This window comes from Styela clava, chromosome 8 (assembly GCF_964204865.1).
Source record: "Styela clava chromosome 8, kaStyClav1.hap1.2, whole genome shotgun sequence".
Classification (NCBI taxonomy): Eukaryota; Metazoa; Chordata; class Ascidiacea; order Stolidobranchia; family Styelidae; genus Styela; species Styela clava.
Window position 1 is genome coordinate 16,816,096 of NC_135257.1, and position 19,501 is coordinate 16,835,596.

Sequence of the window (19,501 nt, forward strand, 5' to 3'; positions counted from 1 at the left end):
TGTCCTTCGCGGAATCGCATCCCGTGGGGATAATCCTATGCGAGAGGACTGCTCGTCGTCGTAGGGCGGTACACATAACCACCGTGGAGGTCGGAGACGGCTTTTTCCATGATCGAGTTCATGCATCCGAAACAAATACATCGCCAACTAATCTCTGGTAACTGAACGAGAGAGTTCTATGCGTAGCAGGGAGGAATTCTGACGTCAAGATAGGCCCAGTGAGTAATGCGTCCAAAAGGCCACTGGTTTAATTCGATACGCCCTTGACCCAAAATTAAAAAGATTGAAATTGAGAACATGACTAAGCTACCCATTGACAAGATATTTGAAGACTGGCAACGACTCAATTCGCCAAACTTGCCAGAGAGGAAAGTTGGCACTAAATTATCTTTTTCTTGTAAGAGTTGGTTGGAACGCATGACAACAAGTCATTGCCATCTAAAGCCAATAGTCAGCGACCCGTTCTAGTCTATGACTCCCTTAGAAATGCTGGCAATCATATCTGCAGCGTAAAAAAAGAAATCAATACCATATACTGCCCAATAATTTGAAAGACGGACCTCCTGAAGTATGCGCATCAAGATGGCGCACAACCTGAACTCAGGTTGTGTACCAGGTTAGGGTTCAGGTTACGCTTATAGGTGGAAAATGTAATTCACATATTCCAAATCAACACAAAGAGGCAATTCAGCCGCTGCTTACAATAATTTTCAAAACTCGGCATGAACATGTATTTATCACATTTTTAATAAAAATGAACAGCGAAAATGAAGCAAACAACAACAGCACAGTTGCAAGGGATGTTTCTCGAGTCAGTCCTTCTGCACTGAATTGCATTCATTCTAACACTAATTACTAGGAGTGTTTTTTAATAATGCAACAGCTTGGCAGTAAAGAAAGCCCGGAGTCAACTGCGTTCCTGGTTCTTTTTTTACCCTCCAGCTTCTTCGTGAGGAAAGGTCATCATACTCAACATTCACAAGCATCCCATTCATATTGGCGCTGGAGTGGGGACTCCCAAAAGTGAAGGATCTTCCTTCGGGAGAGCTTTCTTCTCTGCCGCTACAGACTCGAGATCAGATATTTTCTTGTTAACTTTCGAAAGCAGATCTGCAACAACTTCAGAATGCTGCGAAAATATATAAAAAAAGGTGTTATGGCAGAACTAACAAAATCAGATGTAATGAAGAATGACTAATTTATATATTTCCAGTCTTCTATATTCTCGAAACACAAGCAATGCAAAACTACAGTAGTGAATTGTTCGTAGCCAAACATGATGAACTAGGAACAAATAATGAAATTCAAGAATCCATCACTGAATTCTGAAATAGCTTGATCAGCGTTACTAAGAAATGTAAAGAAACATACCGTAGTCTAGAATCATGGCCATGTATCTGACTCATCGTGAATCAATTGGACACCCTACTTATTTAAGTTAGGGGACTTTACTAACATGAAAGTTCGAATTTATGACTCCCTTCTATATCCTGCTCCACAGCCACCTTTCTTATATTTTTAGACCCGAAGTGGACCTATGGACCGTTTTGGTATGTTGTTGTTTTTCTTCTTCTTGTTAGTTGTCACCATATAAAAAAATCGCTTTCCTTTTTCACTACTAGACAAATTGCTTTGAAATTTTCAGTGATTGGAGATTGTTATTATCGCTGGGAGGCCATCTTGTTTATTCCTAAATTTCCTATGAGCTATGACATCTGATATTTCATTCAAAGTTCTGCTGGATTATTTTTTATTCGTTTAATTTGTATTCAAACCTAAAGAGTCCATACCTTTTTTCCTTTTGATTCTAACTTTGCAATCAGTGGTTTTGATCGAGATGCTGGAATTCTGTGATAAGTTGACAGGAGCAAACGAAGGGTTTGTTTCTGTGACACTTCCCTGGAGAAGGAAATAATTCAATTCAAAATTTTCCAGTGACTGATTTTTTGCCTTAATGCCCCCTGAAACAGTCGTCGCGATTACGTGCTCGTTAATAGAACAGACTTTACAACGTATAATGACTTTTTGTCACATATTATATTCAATCCTTAACAACTATGACCACTGATATCTAAAAATATGCCAGAAGCTATTTTTTTGAGAGGACCAAAATCTTTCCGATTTGACAATGCAATATCCACACAATTTATTACACCATGGGTGAGGTGATGGAAATGGGATTTAAACTGGTTACCCTGCATTTCCAAATACCAGCAAGCACGGTAAAGTCCAACATTTTAACTGATAGGGCTAGGCCATCGCATCCAGAAGAACTAAGGCAAAGGCAAATTTGTGAAATAAATATTATAACTACGTAAAAAAATAAATACTTGTGTTGTCGACCAGGCAACATAAATTTGAACAAAGTTTGGCAAAATTCTTCATCACTGAGAATGTCTTCTAATGCAACAGGTCCTGGTGCAACTGATAACTGGGCAACCAATGCATGAAGAAAGATTGGGTCTGTGCTGCTTTCTTTATGGTGTTTGCCTTATAAATAGAATTCCGATTGAGTTTATCATCAGGTAAAATGCCCGCAGGATAAAATTAGATTGACTCACCTAAAATGGATAGAATTTTTAATAGCAGTGTTTTCCTTCTATATTTCACTAAGTACAGTATATACCACATGCAGATCTGGCAAGAAAGTGGCTCCTGTTGCAGAAATCTTAAAAAAATGGTGATAAAAAATTAAAAAGCGCCTAAATATATTCAATTCATACTGTTTGTTCACTATTCATCTTAGACTTCCCAGTCAAGAAAACACATTGAATCTATTTAATTGTAATAAAATGACCATGAAAAATCCATGCTAAACTTTTAAAATTCATACAAACATGGGTTTGTAAATTTACATTTTTCTAATGCAGAGGGTACGACGCTATTGTGTACAGAACAGTGTATTGTGCAAGTTCTTTCTCCTGTTTACTTGAGGACCACAAGGATGCTTGAACGAGATAGTATTATAAAGATAATTAGGAATAGCATGATCTCTTTCCAACGAATATTCGCTGTTATTAAAAAGTAACGGCATATCTTGTTTTGTCTGAAGGAGTTAGACTACTATCTAACGAAAACTTACAAATATGCTTGCTTTTTGTGAAAAGAGAATATGCTATTCCTAATTAATTTTATAACACTTCAACAAAATAATAAAATCTATCTTTTTAAGCCTATAATTTTTTTTCAATATTTAATTTCTGATACTACTTCAATTGAACCAGAGCCATAGTAATTTTAAACTAGCTTTCCAGTCCTGTATATGATACATATTAGATGGCCTGCATATAAGTAAATTACTCCACATACGTGATTAGAACTTGCACAGACGTAGAATCATCAAAATTCTTTTTATCTTCAGTTTCCGATGTGCTTGAGTCTTGTTGTTGTTCATTGTGTTGCATTCCAGATTTTTTGAAGTCGTCAGTCTTTTTCACAATATTAGAGATCGTGTTGCAAACACCAATAGAGAGTAATGCAGGCATGAAACGTGTTACAACATCCAAGTCAATTCTCGGTTCTTTGAACACCTGGTAGGAAGAGCATCCTCGTATTTTTATTCATTTCTCTATACTTTAAAACACCTTATATGTTCACCCAAAGTAGCTCAAAGCACATCAAAGTTCTCACACCAAATTTACTACAGAACTTTATGAACACCAAACAAATACTTCCATAATAATCCATCAGAGGAAAAAATTGCGGGATTTTACCTGTTTATTGATTATTTCCCAAGCAGATTGTCCAAGAGCGAGCATCCGTATCAACAAAACTAACTCTGCACTGTCCTGGGTAACATATAAAAATAACAGAAAAATAACAATTAGAGAAAAAAAGCTAAGTATTTGTACTGTGATTAACACAAGATAGCAATGCTCAAATATATGGACGGTACTAGTAAGGCATGATGAAAGAACAGCATATGCTGAGAAGATCAGCTGAAAGCAACATGGAGGCTGCGTAATGTGGGATAAAGTTTTTCCCCATTAAATAAAATAAGACGGTAAATTTTTGCTGATCGGGTTGCATAGAACATTTAAAATAGCCTGCTTCCATAGTCAAGTATTGTAAATTTGAAACTGATTGGTCGATAAGCCGCAGAGAAAAGGGAATTTCTCATCAACAAAAATGATGATGAATATATTCAACCACAAAATATTTTGTTTGAAAAAATGACATATGTAAATAATTCTTACCCGAGGTAATGTTTCATGAGTTGTTAGATCCTGCAACACCTTCATGATACTCCATAACATCGTATTCACAGCAAATGGATCAAACAATATCATAGATAGATCCCTGAGAACAATTTGGGGAGGTGAAAATTTGCATGAACCATAGTATTAATTCATGCTCGAAAGCGATGTCATATTGGAAGATCCATCAAAGTTGTCAGTGGGACTTTGGGTACTTCCGAAGTGTGTGTACCAAGTTAGGGTTTGGCCATAATTTTATCCCGATTTTAGTTCTATTATGAGTTCAGGGACTGTCTGTGTTAGTCAAGTGAATATACCCCCTGGCCATAGGCTTCCATCCCTTCACACAACTTGATGTGAAGTAGGCGAACAAAATTAGTTACTTCCATATTGGTACACATACTTCTGGATCACCAGACTTTTAGTTGGAGTTGGTTTCGGTCAGAGCTCGGCATGTTATTATTGATATTCAATCAGAGCCGTTGTAAGAATTTGGAATTCTTATGGTGATAATTTGCGTGAAAAACTCAATAAGGATTAAGTTGACTAATTGTTATCAACAGACAAATAAAAAAGGCAGGTTATAAAAATTCGGTTTTCGGAGTTGAAGTATGAATCAAAAATTGGAGTCATGACCCGAGTCATTATTTAACGTTTTCTGAATCATTTTTAATTTTAGTGCTGGTGAAAATATTCAAGAATACAAATATTGTATATTTGGCCAATTCAAGGTAGGCATCAGTACAATATATCGTTGAAATTCAAGTATATTTAAATTAATTTTAACAACACAAAAATACACTTAGACTTAGTCAAACAAAAAGTAAAAAAAATTACCCCAAGACCTGCTCATGCCCCCTGCGAACACTGTCCAAAAAACCTTGTAGTTCTCTCGCTCTTTTGACATCAACATATTTTTCTCGAATGCATGCATCAAGACACCAAGTAAATTTATAACACGGATCAACAGAACATATATCTGAAATCTGAATGCAATAGAACAAATTGAGAGCCATAGAACTTATTGACTCATTTTTAAAGAAATCGAAAAACATATGATAAATGAGTATTTAGTACAATGAGTTTTGTTCATAGAAACCAGGAAAGTGGAGTTAATAATGTCTTTACTGAAGTAGAAGACAAGAGTCCATAAGTTGATTATCACACTGCCCGAAGTAGAAATAACCCAAAGTCAGAAGTTGGAATTTCCGACTTCATTGGCGATGAGAATTTTCTGAAGAAATTCAAGCATTTTGCAGCCAACATAAAAATTTTAAGATCAAAATTTTTTTTGAAATCAGAGTCAGAAATCAAGTGAAAGTTTTTCTCAAACACACAGGCAACATGATGGCATCAACATGAGCATGAAAAAACGGACCTCCTGAAGTATGCGCACCAAGATGGCGCACAACCTGAACTCAGGTTATGTACCAGGTTAGGGTTCAGGTTATGTGACATCTTGGTGCGCATACTTCACGAGCACCTAAAAAACAATTTCTTCAATTGAAACTAAAGATTGTAACCACCGTTATTTAATTTCATTTAACAGAACTCGAATCATTAACAATGAATGAAATGATACCTCAAGATCATGGAGAGCCATCAGAATCTCTGCTCTCAATGAGCAGTAATGTACATTTTTCGTCTTCATAAACAAAGTTCTCAGAAACTGAAGTACCATGTCATAGAGTCTGACATTTTTCCCTGCAAAATAAATATTCTAGCTCAGTGCTCCTCAACCTGTGGTACGTAGGAGCTTTTCAAGTGGAACGCAAGCAGCTTTGATTTATTAAAACAATTAACTTTTGAGTTGGCTAAAATATGGCGGCAACGCTTCATACTGTATGTTTCGCTGAACGGCGCTTACAGTGCAACCAAGCCTTATCTTTAGAGATCTCCGTCGGCCGCTACTGCCAACTTAAAATGAAACGAGAGAGGCGTGTTTTCGCCCATTTTGCGTGTTACGTCAAAATAAAATATTATAAAATTATCCCATACACATTACAAAATACTCCCATAACGCGTCAATTGTGCCATTGTTCTCCGCCGCAAAATAGGACGTTGTTGGTGGTACGCAGCCAGAGTGAAAAGATGCAGTCAGTAAAAAGATTGAGAGCCAGTGCCCTAGCTGCATGATTTAGTGATGCTTTTGCTGATGTACAAATCACTGTTAGGCCTTACCAATCATATTAGCCAATTGTTTGACGACAGTTCCCTGTCGTCTCTGTTTCGGTAAAGATGAAAAAAAATTGTTCATGCCACCCTCCGTAGAAAATATGATTGTATCTTTATCCTGTTCGAAAAATAAATAAATATTGTAAAAATTTTCAATTCATTGTGAAACTTGCTCTATTCACTTTAATGAAGCTCATATAGAGTACTGATAAAAAATATTAATATATTTATATTAAATCCACCTCAATGTTTGGGCAGATGAATTTGGAAAATATCATATGAACTGTTAAAAAACATACAAAATGACGAGTGGGCACTCAAATTAGAAACAATAGTGAAATTATCAGGCTCCGCAGATAAAATTTGAACAACAACAACATTCACAAGCAAATACTGAAAATTTGAAATTAACTAGTTACGAAGAAAAAATATCCAAACTTCGAAAACTTCAATATTATAGCAAAACGATCCATTGCTTAACTTTGTGTCGAAAAATGATTATTCAAACTAATACCTTAATATACTGATTTAAAAGCGGCAATACTTCATCTCCAAACATAGCTTGATTATTTTGCCAAATTTGTCTTTTAACTTCAATTGGACTTGATTTATACAACTCCTTGTCCTTTATCAAAGCTTTCAAATATTTTTCTGGTACCTGGAATAAAGCAATTGCATTAATAGGGAAAATTTTTATATACAAAGCTTATTCACAACTTTCACTTCGAGGCCCTGCAAAAGAAACCATTGATATGTAGGGAGTTACTATTTTTGAAAGTACCGGAATCTGTTTGGTACGGCATTGCCTATACTAATTTGATACATCCTGTATGGGGTGGCGGGCATGGGATTTGAACCAGAGATATGTGACCTGCAATGCCAATACAGTTAAGTCTAATGTTTTGAAGGCCATAATCGTTGAAGAGAATAAATTTGATATTACCATATATGAAACAACAATGTGATATTATTAAATCAAAATGAAGTATGAAAGCCATGGACATGTTTAAATATTGCATACTAAATGAGACTACACTACAGTACTAACCTCCGGTAAATGCTTAAACAAGCACATCGTCACTGGCTGAAGAGACTTGATTTTAATAAGAGGAAAGCTTTTATCGAGTATCGCCTCTAATTTTTCATGAGCATCTTCATCTCCTGATTTAGAAATTTCCTCAATTCTCGATTGCAACTTTTCTCGAAGTTCTTCAAATACTGATTTATGAAAATCAAGTCGTTTCAGACCATGAAGATCTAAAAAGCACAATTAACATATGTAGTAGCAAGTTAAATAAACACAAAAGAAAATTTAGAAAGAATAAAGAATATACCAGTCAATTTATATAGGCGCATATGATTGATTAAAATAGCGTGTTCTTAGCTGCCTATGTGTTAGTGAATCTGCACTGACTGCAGGTATTCTGTCGCCCAATATCAAAATATTGACTGGTTGATATTTGTGAGACGAAACAGTACTGAATGAAATTTGTGGAAGTGTGATGCAAAACCTGACCTATATTTGGAACACTCAAATTATATACCAACATAATTCTATCAGCCTTGACATCAAATTTTATTCCAAACACCGTAATTTACATGGCTATTTCGTAAAAAAAAGGCCATAATTTGACCCAAATCGTGACATAGCTCTTGGCATGCAAGCCAATAGTCAGTCACTTTGCTGAGATATAAGTCACAATTACCTTATTAAGTGGACGTGCATCACATTACATGAATTGACTTTAAAAAAACCTTTACAGTGAAAATATTAATTTTTGTATTCTTGAAAAAGACTTTTGCAAAAATCAAAAAATTCATACTTGAACTAAAAACTTTTTCACCCCCAATATATCAAGAGTGTTTAATTAACCTTATATATTTTTATATACTTTTACCTAACAAAGGCAAGGCTGGCTGAAGTGAAGGCAACAGAATGCTGTTCTCTTGCTGAAATTCCTCTATAGCACCCAGAGGATCAGTTGTATTGGTCAATGCTTCTTGTAAAAAAGAATGACCAGCTATACCCATATCTTCAAGGCTTTGTGCCATATTGTCTTATCTAGAATATTATCATTAAATTCACAACAAAATTATCAATCTAAAAAGTAATGACATTCATTCACCACCATACGAGAACAGCAATCATATAATTCATCAACATATATCATCCAAATAGCAGCAAGTTACAAGTCAACTGTCTTATAATAGCTTTTAATTATTGCTTATATATAGTGTAATCCATAATACACAAATTCATAATTTGCTTCAGCATCACCTAATGCTAGGTAAGAAAAATCTTAATAAATAACCCGAATTCTTGGAAAAATTGTGTTTCAAAAAAAGGAATTTAATTAATGCAAAAGTTGGTAATACAATCTAGGGGAAACACAATCTTAACTAAATTATGATTGGATGTAGATTATTTATTTTTATCATTACCAAAGAACTGTTAGGTATAGATCTTTGCAACAATTTAAACTTTAAGCATAAACAAAATGATTTATACATCAGTCCAGATGTATGCATGCTTTTTTGTCAGACTATAAACTTAAATTATCAATATAAAATCACAAAATGACGTTCATAACAAAATATTTCAAAATCCAGGTTTCCTGATTATCCACCAACAGAAAACTGGAGAGTATGTATATCAGGAAAGATTGCTGCGGCATTTAAAAAGCTCCAAAAAGTTGTATTATTCTATACATAAACAGTTAAAAACTTTGATTGACAATGTAATTTATTTCAAAGGTATTACAGATATTAGAACTTGCTATTCTGATAGTATATATTCATGGGAAAAAAGCATCATCACTTTTGTCCAGCCATCTGGCAGAATCTGTTGTACCCCAACCAGAAAATCAAACTTGCAGGCAAACTAATAAAAGGTTTAAATATCAACAAGTTGATGCCATAACATTTTGGACTTTCTCAAATCCAACTTTTTCCACAATATTTTTAGTTTTAACTTTCTCTTCATGATTTGCCACAGAAATTAAACCGCCTTCTTTTTGTTTCCAACCACATCTTTCAATCCATACTTCCAATTCATGCTCATTCAAGTCTCCGAGAATCGCACGAAGGTCTCCAATATCAATATTCTGATGAGACACAGACACAACATGACAAATAAACTTTCTGACTGCTTCTTCCAACCCTGCTACTCCACTGATTAGATCCGGTGTTGCATTGACCTCCTGCCAAAAATGAGTGAACTTGCAAGTTTCTATCAAATGATGTAAAAGAAGCAGGCGACCAATGCTTGGGTCCTCTTGCTGATTCTGGTCAATTAGACTGGTGCAGAGAGAAAAATCTGGACTTGGAATAGTGGATAGAGCTTTCAGTAAGATTTGACAAACACTCTGTGTTTGAAAGTAAGCTGGATTGAACTGATAAAGTTTCAAAACAGCTAGATTTGCGGGCAAGTCATAAGAACCGGAATGAACTTGCCAGTCCACATGCTTTTCAAGAACTGCTAAATTTTCCGGATTATATCGGTTTATTCCTTGCAACATTCTAGATATTGTTTCTGGTGATATTGGAGCATCCATTTTTTTTAGTAAAAATACAACTAGAAAAACAAAATATGTAGCAAGTTAACAAATGTCAGAATGTAACTTGACAGCTTTATTATAATAATAAAACAGCCAAACGAATAAGGCTAGAATGATTACATCAAGAGCCATATTGTTCAAATGGATTTAGTAATCTGGGACAGTTTCACACTTTCTTTCTGCAGTTCAGAAATAAGCTCAAGAATTTTTCCAGATACTGCATAACCAATCTGCCAATCTTTTACACCCTGAGGTGGTATCAGTATCAGTCAGTCAGTGGTATTAAGAATTTATTATCTGACAATCAGACATATGGAATTTGGCTTTTACATTTTAGGATAGGATTCACATGTTTATTCCGGGGGAGAGGAGAGCCGATAAGACGGCTTAATCATATGGCGAACCACAGCCTCTCGTCCGGCTTACCAGTCCAGGTCGGGTATGGGATTGGTTAGTTATTTGTTTTCGGAAGCATGGACTTGATGGTGGAAGAAGCCGTAACCGACCAGCAGTTACCTGAACCACCCTACAGGCTACGGCGGCGAGGAGTCTAGCAATCCTCTCGCACATGATCATCCCCGCATGGGATTCGAACCTGCGATCCCACGAAGAGGAATCAGAGATGCGGTGGCGAGCGTATTCCTAACGCTTAGCACGATGCGCCACACCACCGAGCCAAGCACTTAACACTGAAACAAGATTTTAATATAGGCTAATTATGAAAAAATGAGCTTTATTCGGTGTATAATACTGTAAAAGATTGATTGGGCATTCCTATTTATGCATTCGTAAATACCGCACTGCTATACAAGACCGTTTTCAGGTTTTGTAAATTCTATTATACTGTTATACGGTACGGTACCAAATTCTATGCATTTACACAGCTAACTTAGTTCTGCAGTTATTATAATTTTGAAATTCCTAAACACCGATAACTGCAACTCAGGGTAGCCTACATTATTTCCTGAATTCTGTATTTTTTTTGTAAAGTTTGTACTGACATATTGCTGGACGAAGTACGAGTCGGTAACTTGGTGACTGTAACATACCGTACGGGAGTACGGTACCGTAAGTCTGTACACTGTAAGTGAAACTTGAATATTAATAAATAACTTCACGCGAGAGAGAGAGAATTTATTATTTCGTCACGCGGTGATATAACTTTAACATTCAAAAATATCGCTATCACTTTAACATTATACATTTATAATACCGGTACCCCTGTGCTGACTGCAACTCTGATGTTCGTAAATATCGCTTATCCATTATGGTTATACAATATATTAGAATTAGACATTACTGCATTACACGAACGTCAGGACGTTGTCGAAGGAGACTTAGACAAGCAGCGTGTGCTTGCTGACCCCTGACCCTGTATATCAAGTGCCGACTGCCGAGATGCGCGGTTTAGGTGACGTCTCTCACTCGGCGACAATCGAGCACCGAGGTATCACTGTAATTATCTCCCACGTAGCGTTGCCAACCGTCCTTTAATCAAGCTTTTCTGTCCTTTTTAGCATTCAGAAGAAAAAGTGCTAATTGTCCTTTATTCTTTCCAACGTCGTTTTGCCCGATAGTTATAGACTTATAGTACTGTGTTTGATCAATATATTGTTCCGTTGTTAAAAAACGCCTCCGTCCATGTATCTGCAAGCTTTTAAATATTTCTTCTAATTTCGCTTTGGTCCGGCTCAAATAGCCAAAAAAATAACAATTTTCTTTACATTGTTTGTCAGTTTGAGTCAATGTCAAATAAACATTAAATGAAAAACACATGAAGATTGTTGTAATAATTTTTTTTTTTAGCTTGTATATATATAATTTTTTTATTTCATTGTTTTATATCAGGGATGGCGAACCTTTTTCAATGAATGGGTTAAAAATTATATTTTTATCGCGGAGCAGAAGAGAGTGGGTCACAGATATTTAATCAAAGTTTGTATCTATAAGAAACTTCTGAAACAAATCTATAAGCTTGTGTTGGTGTAGTATTGGGCTTCACTTATGCAGCACTTCTAGCAGGGACTTTTTATGGCACTCGATTTTATGAAATTAGAGTACGAAAAAACGTATATAAATTACCAAAAACGTTTAGGATGATAAAGAAAATTATTTTACGGCTCCAAAAAGTTTGGAGGGAATTCCACTGTGATAGTGTTATATTTTTCGATCAGCTTTCAACCACATTAAAGCACTTTTATACTTCCCCATTGTAATTTTAGATTACTAGGTTTTTATTTCGAGTCTGAATAATTTTTTTTTCAACGGTATTGTAGGCGAGAAACTAATAAAATGCAACTTAGTAGCATCTAGTTCTCGTATAACCCCTAAAACAGTCTGCAGATGCGCTTCCGAAAGAGACAAAATGTTGCGAGAAATGAAAAGATCAATTGCATTTTATGACATAAACCATAGGTTCTCAAAGTGCTCCGTACGGAGCCCCAGGGCTCCGTGAGAGAAACCCAGGGGCTCCGCGAGCTATTCGATTACTTTTTAAAATACTGAATTGGCTAATTTTACTATTAGGATTACTGAAATGAAAGACTACTATTCTGAAATAACATAAAATACGCGAAAAACTGCCAATTATACATAAATTGCAGTCGTATTTTTGCGATCTTGGGATTTATCAAGCTTGATTTTGTTCTTTCGCACTCAAGAGCAAGATGTCGCCGTTTAAAAACAAGAGGTCGGGGCAAAATACGAAAGATTGAAATTTATTTCATTGCATGCGGCTCCGTCGGTAGTTTCAGAATGGAAAAATAGATACATCGCGCGCACAATTGACTGTGTTTCGGTTTCGCAGTTACTACGACGAATAACCAAAGAAAACCCAACATAACACCAAATTTTTGATTCATAATGTCTATGAACGTGTTTTTAATCTGACGTGAGTCTGCTGAAACTAAACTTATAGTGTTCACTCCCATTTTAAGTTTTAGTTTTAATATTTCAGTATGCCGCTTTTCAATCAAGAAATTTGAGTTGCGGATTTACCTTTTATTATTTATTATTTTTAGCATTTCGTCTCCGGTGACTATAATATGGTAACATGTTTTTCACATTGAACTCATAATTCCCCACGAGAACAAAAAAGCAATACTCGTCGTCATTGTGGAACAATACATCATACATGTATATGTCGAGGAAAATTTTTGATTCAGGGAGAATAAACACCGCCATGCTGACGAAAACAATCGGCGATCGTAACAAAATGCAATCGAGTACGTTATTAGCGGCCTTTTAAGTCTTTCAAAAATATCTAAAGGTAAAAGATCCGACCCCCAATTTATTAATATGTTTGTCAAGTATCAAGTTTACAGCTTTAGTATATATAATTCATCTTTTACATTTAGATTCATTTATGACTTGTATTAACCCTATTAAAAGAGGTTAAGCATTTAAAATAAGTACAGTACTTTTGACTTACTCAGGAATATTATTCGGAACAATTTTAACATTTATTTTGGGGCTCCGTGAATCAGAGCCAATAGCTGAAAACGCTGGTGCAGACATGCGTCAAAGATTAGGGGTTTCGAAAATGACCATACCGACCCAGAAATTAATAATTTGAATATGAGCGATCGCAGCCCTGACGGTACATTATAATAGTTTAGTTATTGTTAAATTAATTTAGAGTCGGTTTTATCAATTTTGAGTACCGGTACTGATATGATAGCATTTTTTTATTTTATTTTTGCGTTGGCGGTTTACGAATAAAACTCGGTGGGTCACTTTGTGACCCGCGGGTCGGTGGTTCGCCATCCCTGTTTTATATTGTTCTTTCAAGTTACAAAATAAATGATGACGGTCATCTATGTCCTTTATTGAAACTTTTTATAGTTGGCAACCCTACTCCCATGAAACCCGTGCAGAGGTGCAATGACAAACGTACTTCTAACGAACGAACGATTAGCGTGATAATTGATGGTTCCCAAACCTGGCGCTTACAAACTGGTGCACATGTCCATGTAACAATGGTTTAAAATAAATTAACCACCCGTCGTTTGAAAACACCGATAGCGTAACTATTTTTAGTCTAGTCTGTCACAGTTTATTCGAAACTAAATTTTGATTACTGCAAATAAACTAAAACTCATTGAGTTAAAACACAACTATAACCTGTCACATAACTTGCAAAATCACGAACGCGAGTCAATGTTGGGTATTTCTAAAACACGACATAACAATTTTTGGATATGTTATTCTTAACTCCCATCCAACAATTGCCTAATTATTTTAACTCAACAGACATCTGTGCAAGATTTAATTAAACTAAAGATGCAAAAAGCTACAATACGAGAATTATTATTTTCGGTGCTGGAATAAATAATCATGAATTCAGCTATACTACGCGTTATTCATACAAAGCACTGTGATGTTAATTTGATTCGTGTATAATCATCGATTATTCCACTTCGTGGTCCGGTATTTCTTCGAGTTGTAGAAGTTTTTTCACTTCCATCGCCATTACATCAGTAGGGTCCTGGTCGTCAGTAGAATGTCCTGGGTTTCTCATTGCGTTGGATTGATATCCGGAGTAGCTTTTAAACAACAATTTAAACTCCTTCAAGTTAAATTTTATATCAAGTTCAAGATTTTCTATTCGTTCTTTCGTTTCTGTTTGGATTTGATTATATATATCTTCATAGTGGCCCAATGTTGCCAAACCCCGTTCGTGTGCTCCAACATGTGTGAGAATTTGGATTTGATATCCTTGATATCTATCTTTACGTTAGAGTTCACTGACTTTACAAAGTTTGGAGACTGAGCATATATGGCACAGCATCCACCAGGCATCATTTTCCCTTCAAATAAATCTAAGTAATGTACTTTGATGTCCTACCATTGGTGGAAAATAAATCAAACAACCAGCAAAAACGTTACTCAAGTCTCGATTGTTTTTCCGCCGTATTAAATCAGTCAATAACGATACACGGATAACATTACAGTAATGCAATCGACTACCGAATCCGCGACGTCTGTGTTATATTTGTACAGTAATACATATAGAGAGGGGAGATAATAAATACATTCTAAAACATACCATAAAAAATACATCCCCAGCACAATTTATTACTGGGAAGCGATCTATGAATAAAATAAAGCTTTATTGCACGCCAGCTGGAATTTGATTGTTCGGTCGGAGATTTATGATCGCAATTAGTTCTCATCCACAGTTCAGTCTAGTGATTGCATTCGTCACTGTCATTCACAGTAGTATATATGAGGTAAAATAACAATCCAAGTAAGCAGATGCATGCGTGTATACAGTTCTGCTCTATTTTTTTACTCAGATATTTTCTCCTAAAGCCAAATATCTACTTAATGTTGTGCATTTAATTAAATGCTCCAAAATATAAAAAATTACCGCATGTTTTAATAAAGTGTTTTGGAAGCCAATTCACTATTACAAAGTTAAATTATATTTATCAAATTTGACATAAACCCAGGCCCTTCCATTCGCACAAGAAATGGACTCTTTTAGCACTTGTCATATCCGCAAGGCTCATAGCCTCATACAGGACCGGATGACGGAAAAACAGATCCTTCCTCAAATGAGCGTCTTACGCGAAAAAACAGTGAACACCTCGCAGAGTAACCAACCCAACGCGCCAATCAGATATATTGAATACGAAACCAAATCCACGGTAAAATTAAATGAATTTCATTATGAATCCACAGAAGAAGTTGGAACTATGACTTTAAATGACTGGTAAATTTAAAAAATGAAAAATATTCAGCATTGTAGCATTTTGGAATATTGAAGTGCTATCAAATTTAAAATTTATCGGTGCATGAAAACAAATCAATGTAAAATGAGTGAAAGTGATTTCAAATACGGAGAAAAATTAGCCTATTACTTTTACGATGAAATTATTAAATTAGCCTACTGCCAAGAAGTTGCCTATTTGTTTAATTCACGAGCTATTAAGTTATAAGACGAACTGGGTAATAACGGACATCCTGTCATTGCACCAATTACATTTTAGTCCTTGCGACTTGATATTATTGGCGAAAAATAGCAAATTTACTACTCTCCTTACATTCATACATAATAAAAACACTTCGTTCTCAAATCTTCGTTTTTATTCATTACACGATAGGAAACATCGACTCTCTTAGCACAAAAATGTTTCTGAAAAATTTCCTGATGATGATAATCTAGATGCCAAGTAAAGGTAGTCTAATGTAATTAACCTGAATAGGTAGTCCAAAGGCTTTTACTGCACTATTCGACATAGAACACCGTCGGCGGTATTTAAAGGATCAAACATAATTAATTCAGCGTTTGAGTCTCCATCTTGACAGCCCGGTGCCGATACTCTTTTTGAGACATGATACATAATGTGTTTTCCTTCGGTACGTTTTCCCCTCTTAAACGCCGGATTCCATAATTCAAACAGTCTTATAGTCAAATGGTAGTCAGTAATAGGTGGATTGTCACTTTTCAAAAGAATTCTATCATTCTAAGAAAAAAGTACTGTGACATTATAATTATAGAAAACAAGAAGTAGACAATGCACGGAGCGAAATCATTCAACACAGCCGAATTTCTTAGTCCAGTGGATCTCAAACTTTATGTCACTGCGGACCCCCTATGTTTTTCTGAAGTAACCGCAGACTCCCATAATTTTCAAATTGGAAACACAATAGAAGAACATAGCATAGACTATAGAGCAATTTGGACAACATTTACATTAGCTACCACTCCTCCTTATCTTATGTGATCTTGCACATCAAGTTTGTTTCTAGCTCTAGTCTTGTCTTGAACAAGTGTAGAAAACCCATGTCCACATAAGTAATTGGAGATGAAGGAGATGATAATTTTGAATTTAGTGGCGTTATGCTAATAACTACTTGTTTTTGCGCGATATATTCATGAATATGATATCAAAACTGAATTTTTATTTTACCCTCCTTTCAAAACTACAGCGAAAAGTGCAGATGTAATTGAAAAAAGATCAACATTTTTTGATAAGAAAGGCCTAAATTGGGATGAGCTTTTGTCGTATTTTCCCTGTTTAGCCATTATGCTGCTAACAGAATGACTGGGAAACTTCACAGTAGCGGTAGTCGGACGAAATCGCTGACGAGGCGATCACGAAACCACGTCACAGTGCGAATGAAAAACGAAATCCATGGAGCACACAGAACTTTTTAAAATAAATGGAACAACAGAAAGTTTTTGCGGGCCTCCTGATATTCCCTCGTGGACCTCAGTTTGAGAACCCCTGGCTTAGCCGCTTGCTAAAAATTTATCATTACAAGAGCAATGGATGTCGAAAAATATATTAGATTTGCGGTGTAACAACGTTTTGCGTTAGGAGTAAGTTTCATCACATTGTTATATAACATGATTGTCCCGAAACTGATAGAAGTTAATTAGAACTTATCGTTGGGAAAGTGAATATGTCAAACCTCCATCCAAATCTGCCCTTTTAGTAACGAAGACTACATCTATGTATTGTACCGTGTCTGTCGTTATTACTCCATAGTTATACATAGTACCTCGATTATGTTTGAGAAAAGATCCAAGATTCGAGTTACAATTTGCTGTCGACTTGATATGTGAACATGATTGGGTAGTCCCGAAGTATGTGAACCAAGATGGCAGACACCGGAACGTAGTATGTGTACCAGGTTAAGGTGAGGCCATAATTTTATTGCAATTTTTCTGATTTCAGTTCTATTACGAGTTCGGGGACTAGCCAAGTGACTTCCATACACATACTACGGTGTCCGCCATCTTGGTTCACATACTTCGGGGGTTCCCATGATTGAGGGGCGTTTGGAAATGATATAACGAGAAAAATCTATTTCAAGTAAAAACTACACACACCCTGGTTGTTTTCATTCCCGTCCAAATTCTAAGGGATGAGGAACCATCCGGTATTATAGCAGAAATTTGAGACTGCAGTAACTGGTCCTGCTCGGCGTTGCAAATGTTTCCTATTTCCATTCCACGTCCTTTGCAGACATTTTCTGCTTCGTAATAGTTTATGTTTTCATCCGTTTTCAGAATTTGATTTGTTTCACGGTTGCCACAGAACGCTGGAAAGAAATTGTTTTACTTAATTTGAATATTTATGATGAAAATTTACTCTTCGTATTATCTTTGTTTGATAAACGGTTAAATGTATGAATCGGAACAAATTCACCTGGCTCAATTTTTCCCAATAGGCCATTGGCTGCTAATCTCACAAAAAAAAACTGACTTGGGTCATTTTGAGGGTACTCCCGTGGTATGTGTACCAGGTTAGGGTTAGACCATAATTTTATTTCTATTTTCCTTATTTAAGTTCTCATTTTGAGTGCTTATATTATCATCCAGAATTGTATGGACATCCTATTCTATGGCGCTTTCGAAGCAAAATAATTTGTTATGAATGTATATTGCTTGGCGATTATACCGCAAATAAGAATTTCTTCGAGTGAAATATATTTTCGAATAAATTGTGTTTTTCAATCACTCAATTATATTTTTAAAAACTAAGACGATGCTCTTTTATTTCGAATGGGCTTCACTGTCAAAAGATCAATACTCAAGTACACGAAATTGTAAGGCGACTGACATATTAGCAAAACCCTGCTGCAAAAATACACGATGTCATAGCAACTTGCTCTCCGTATTTGTAAAACGCTGAAAAAACTTGTGGACAGGCAATGTCGGGTCGGAAAATTTCCAGTCCTTCCAATTATAACGTTAGTTCAATATATATTGCGTAGAACCTTGAACAAAGCTGGAGGCGCAGGTAAACGTCATATAAAAGAAGACTGATAGGATTAAACTTACTGTCAAATAAACTTCCTTTGCAAACTCCTCCAAAAATGCAGATGAAAGCAACTATTACGGAATATCTAAACATTTTTAACTTTGAACAAGTGGATTTACAAACTGGGAGGATTTCAAGTCAAACCAATGCACTTGCTATAATTGAACAATGCCTAGTTTCTAAATATATACATTGCTTCATACTTTTTTTAAAAGTAGTACCCAATGTTTCTGAGAAAAATTTGTACTGTGCTAATTAAACCTTAAATAATAATACACCAAGTAAAATACACACTCAATATTGCAATTCGGATTTATATTTCCTGCTATTGACAGGTTAAAGGAATTTTTGTCACGACACAATGCTACGTTGAAGATGCAACAGTACGAGTACTTGAAAGGCAAAAAATGAAGTAGGAATTATTAGAAGCTGATTCTCCTTTTCCCATATCACTTCTAAATGAAGTGTATAATAACATAATATATTTGCGTAATGTCGGTCGATCACTATGGTTTTAATAAACAGGCACACTTAAAAACATTTCACATGAGGAAAAATTATCAAATAATGTGCCGGTCAAAAAATAATAACATATATTTGCATAATAAAATGCAGTGCTGGGCACCATTATGCGTAAAAAAGGCACACATCTCACATAAAAAACATGTACATGCCAAATCATGTACAAACACAATTAACTCCAACTTTAGTGAGAATTTTGCTACTGTTTCGTTTCCAATTCAGGATTGCAAACGAGGCATTAAAAAAAGAGTTTTGCAACACGTAGCTCTACAGC

General features: G+C 35.6%; 3 protein-coding genes across 3 annotated transcripts; all 3 read right to left on the minus strand.

Annotated features, from left to right (window-relative positions):
• Window positions 1–717: 717 nt before the first annotated feature.
• LOC120325996 (negative elongation factor B-like) lies at window positions 718–8,435 on the minus strand. The gene is made up of 13 exons (XM_039392195.2): window positions 8,270–8,435; window positions 7,420–7,628; window positions 6,886–7,029; window positions 6,378–6,489; window positions 5,779–5,900; window positions 5,034–5,182; window positions 4,197–4,299; window positions 3,714–3,788; window positions 3,310–3,530; window positions 2,562–2,668; window positions 2,331–2,490; window positions 1,791–1,899; window positions 718–1,129 (listed from the first exon to the last, which is right to left on the minus strand). Exons 1-13 carry the CDS (start codon window positions 8,421–8,423, stop codon window positions 992–994), a joined length of 1,803 nt encoding a protein of 600 aa, XP_039248129.2. The 5' UTR covers window positions 8,424–8,435; the 3' UTR covers window positions 718–991.
• A 36-nt stretch (window positions 8,436–8,471) lies between these two features.
• Window positions 8,472–9,959, minus strand: LOC120326010 (eukaryotic translation initiation factor 3 subunit K-like). The gene has a single exon (XM_039392215.2). The coding sequence runs from the start codon at window positions 9,923–9,925 to the stop codon at window positions 9,272–9,274; it is 654 nt and encodes a 217-aa protein (XP_039248149.2). The 5' UTR covers window positions 9,926–9,959; the 3' UTR covers window positions 8,472–9,271.
• Window positions 9,960–14,344: 4,385 nt separating this feature from the next.
• Window positions 14,345–18,933, minus strand: LOC120326017 (uncharacterized). Its single transcript, XM_078115316.1, has 3 exons — window positions 18,726–18,933; window positions 17,772–17,983; window positions 14,345–16,398 (listed from the first exon to the last, which is right to left on the minus strand). The coding sequence occupies exons 1-3, from the start codon at window positions 18,796–18,798 to the stop codon at window positions 16,153–16,155; spliced, it is 531 nt and encodes a 176-aa protein (XP_077971442.1). The 5' UTR covers window positions 18,799–18,933; the 3' UTR covers window positions 14,345–16,152.
• Between the last annotated feature and the right edge of the window lie 568 nt (window positions 18,934–19,501).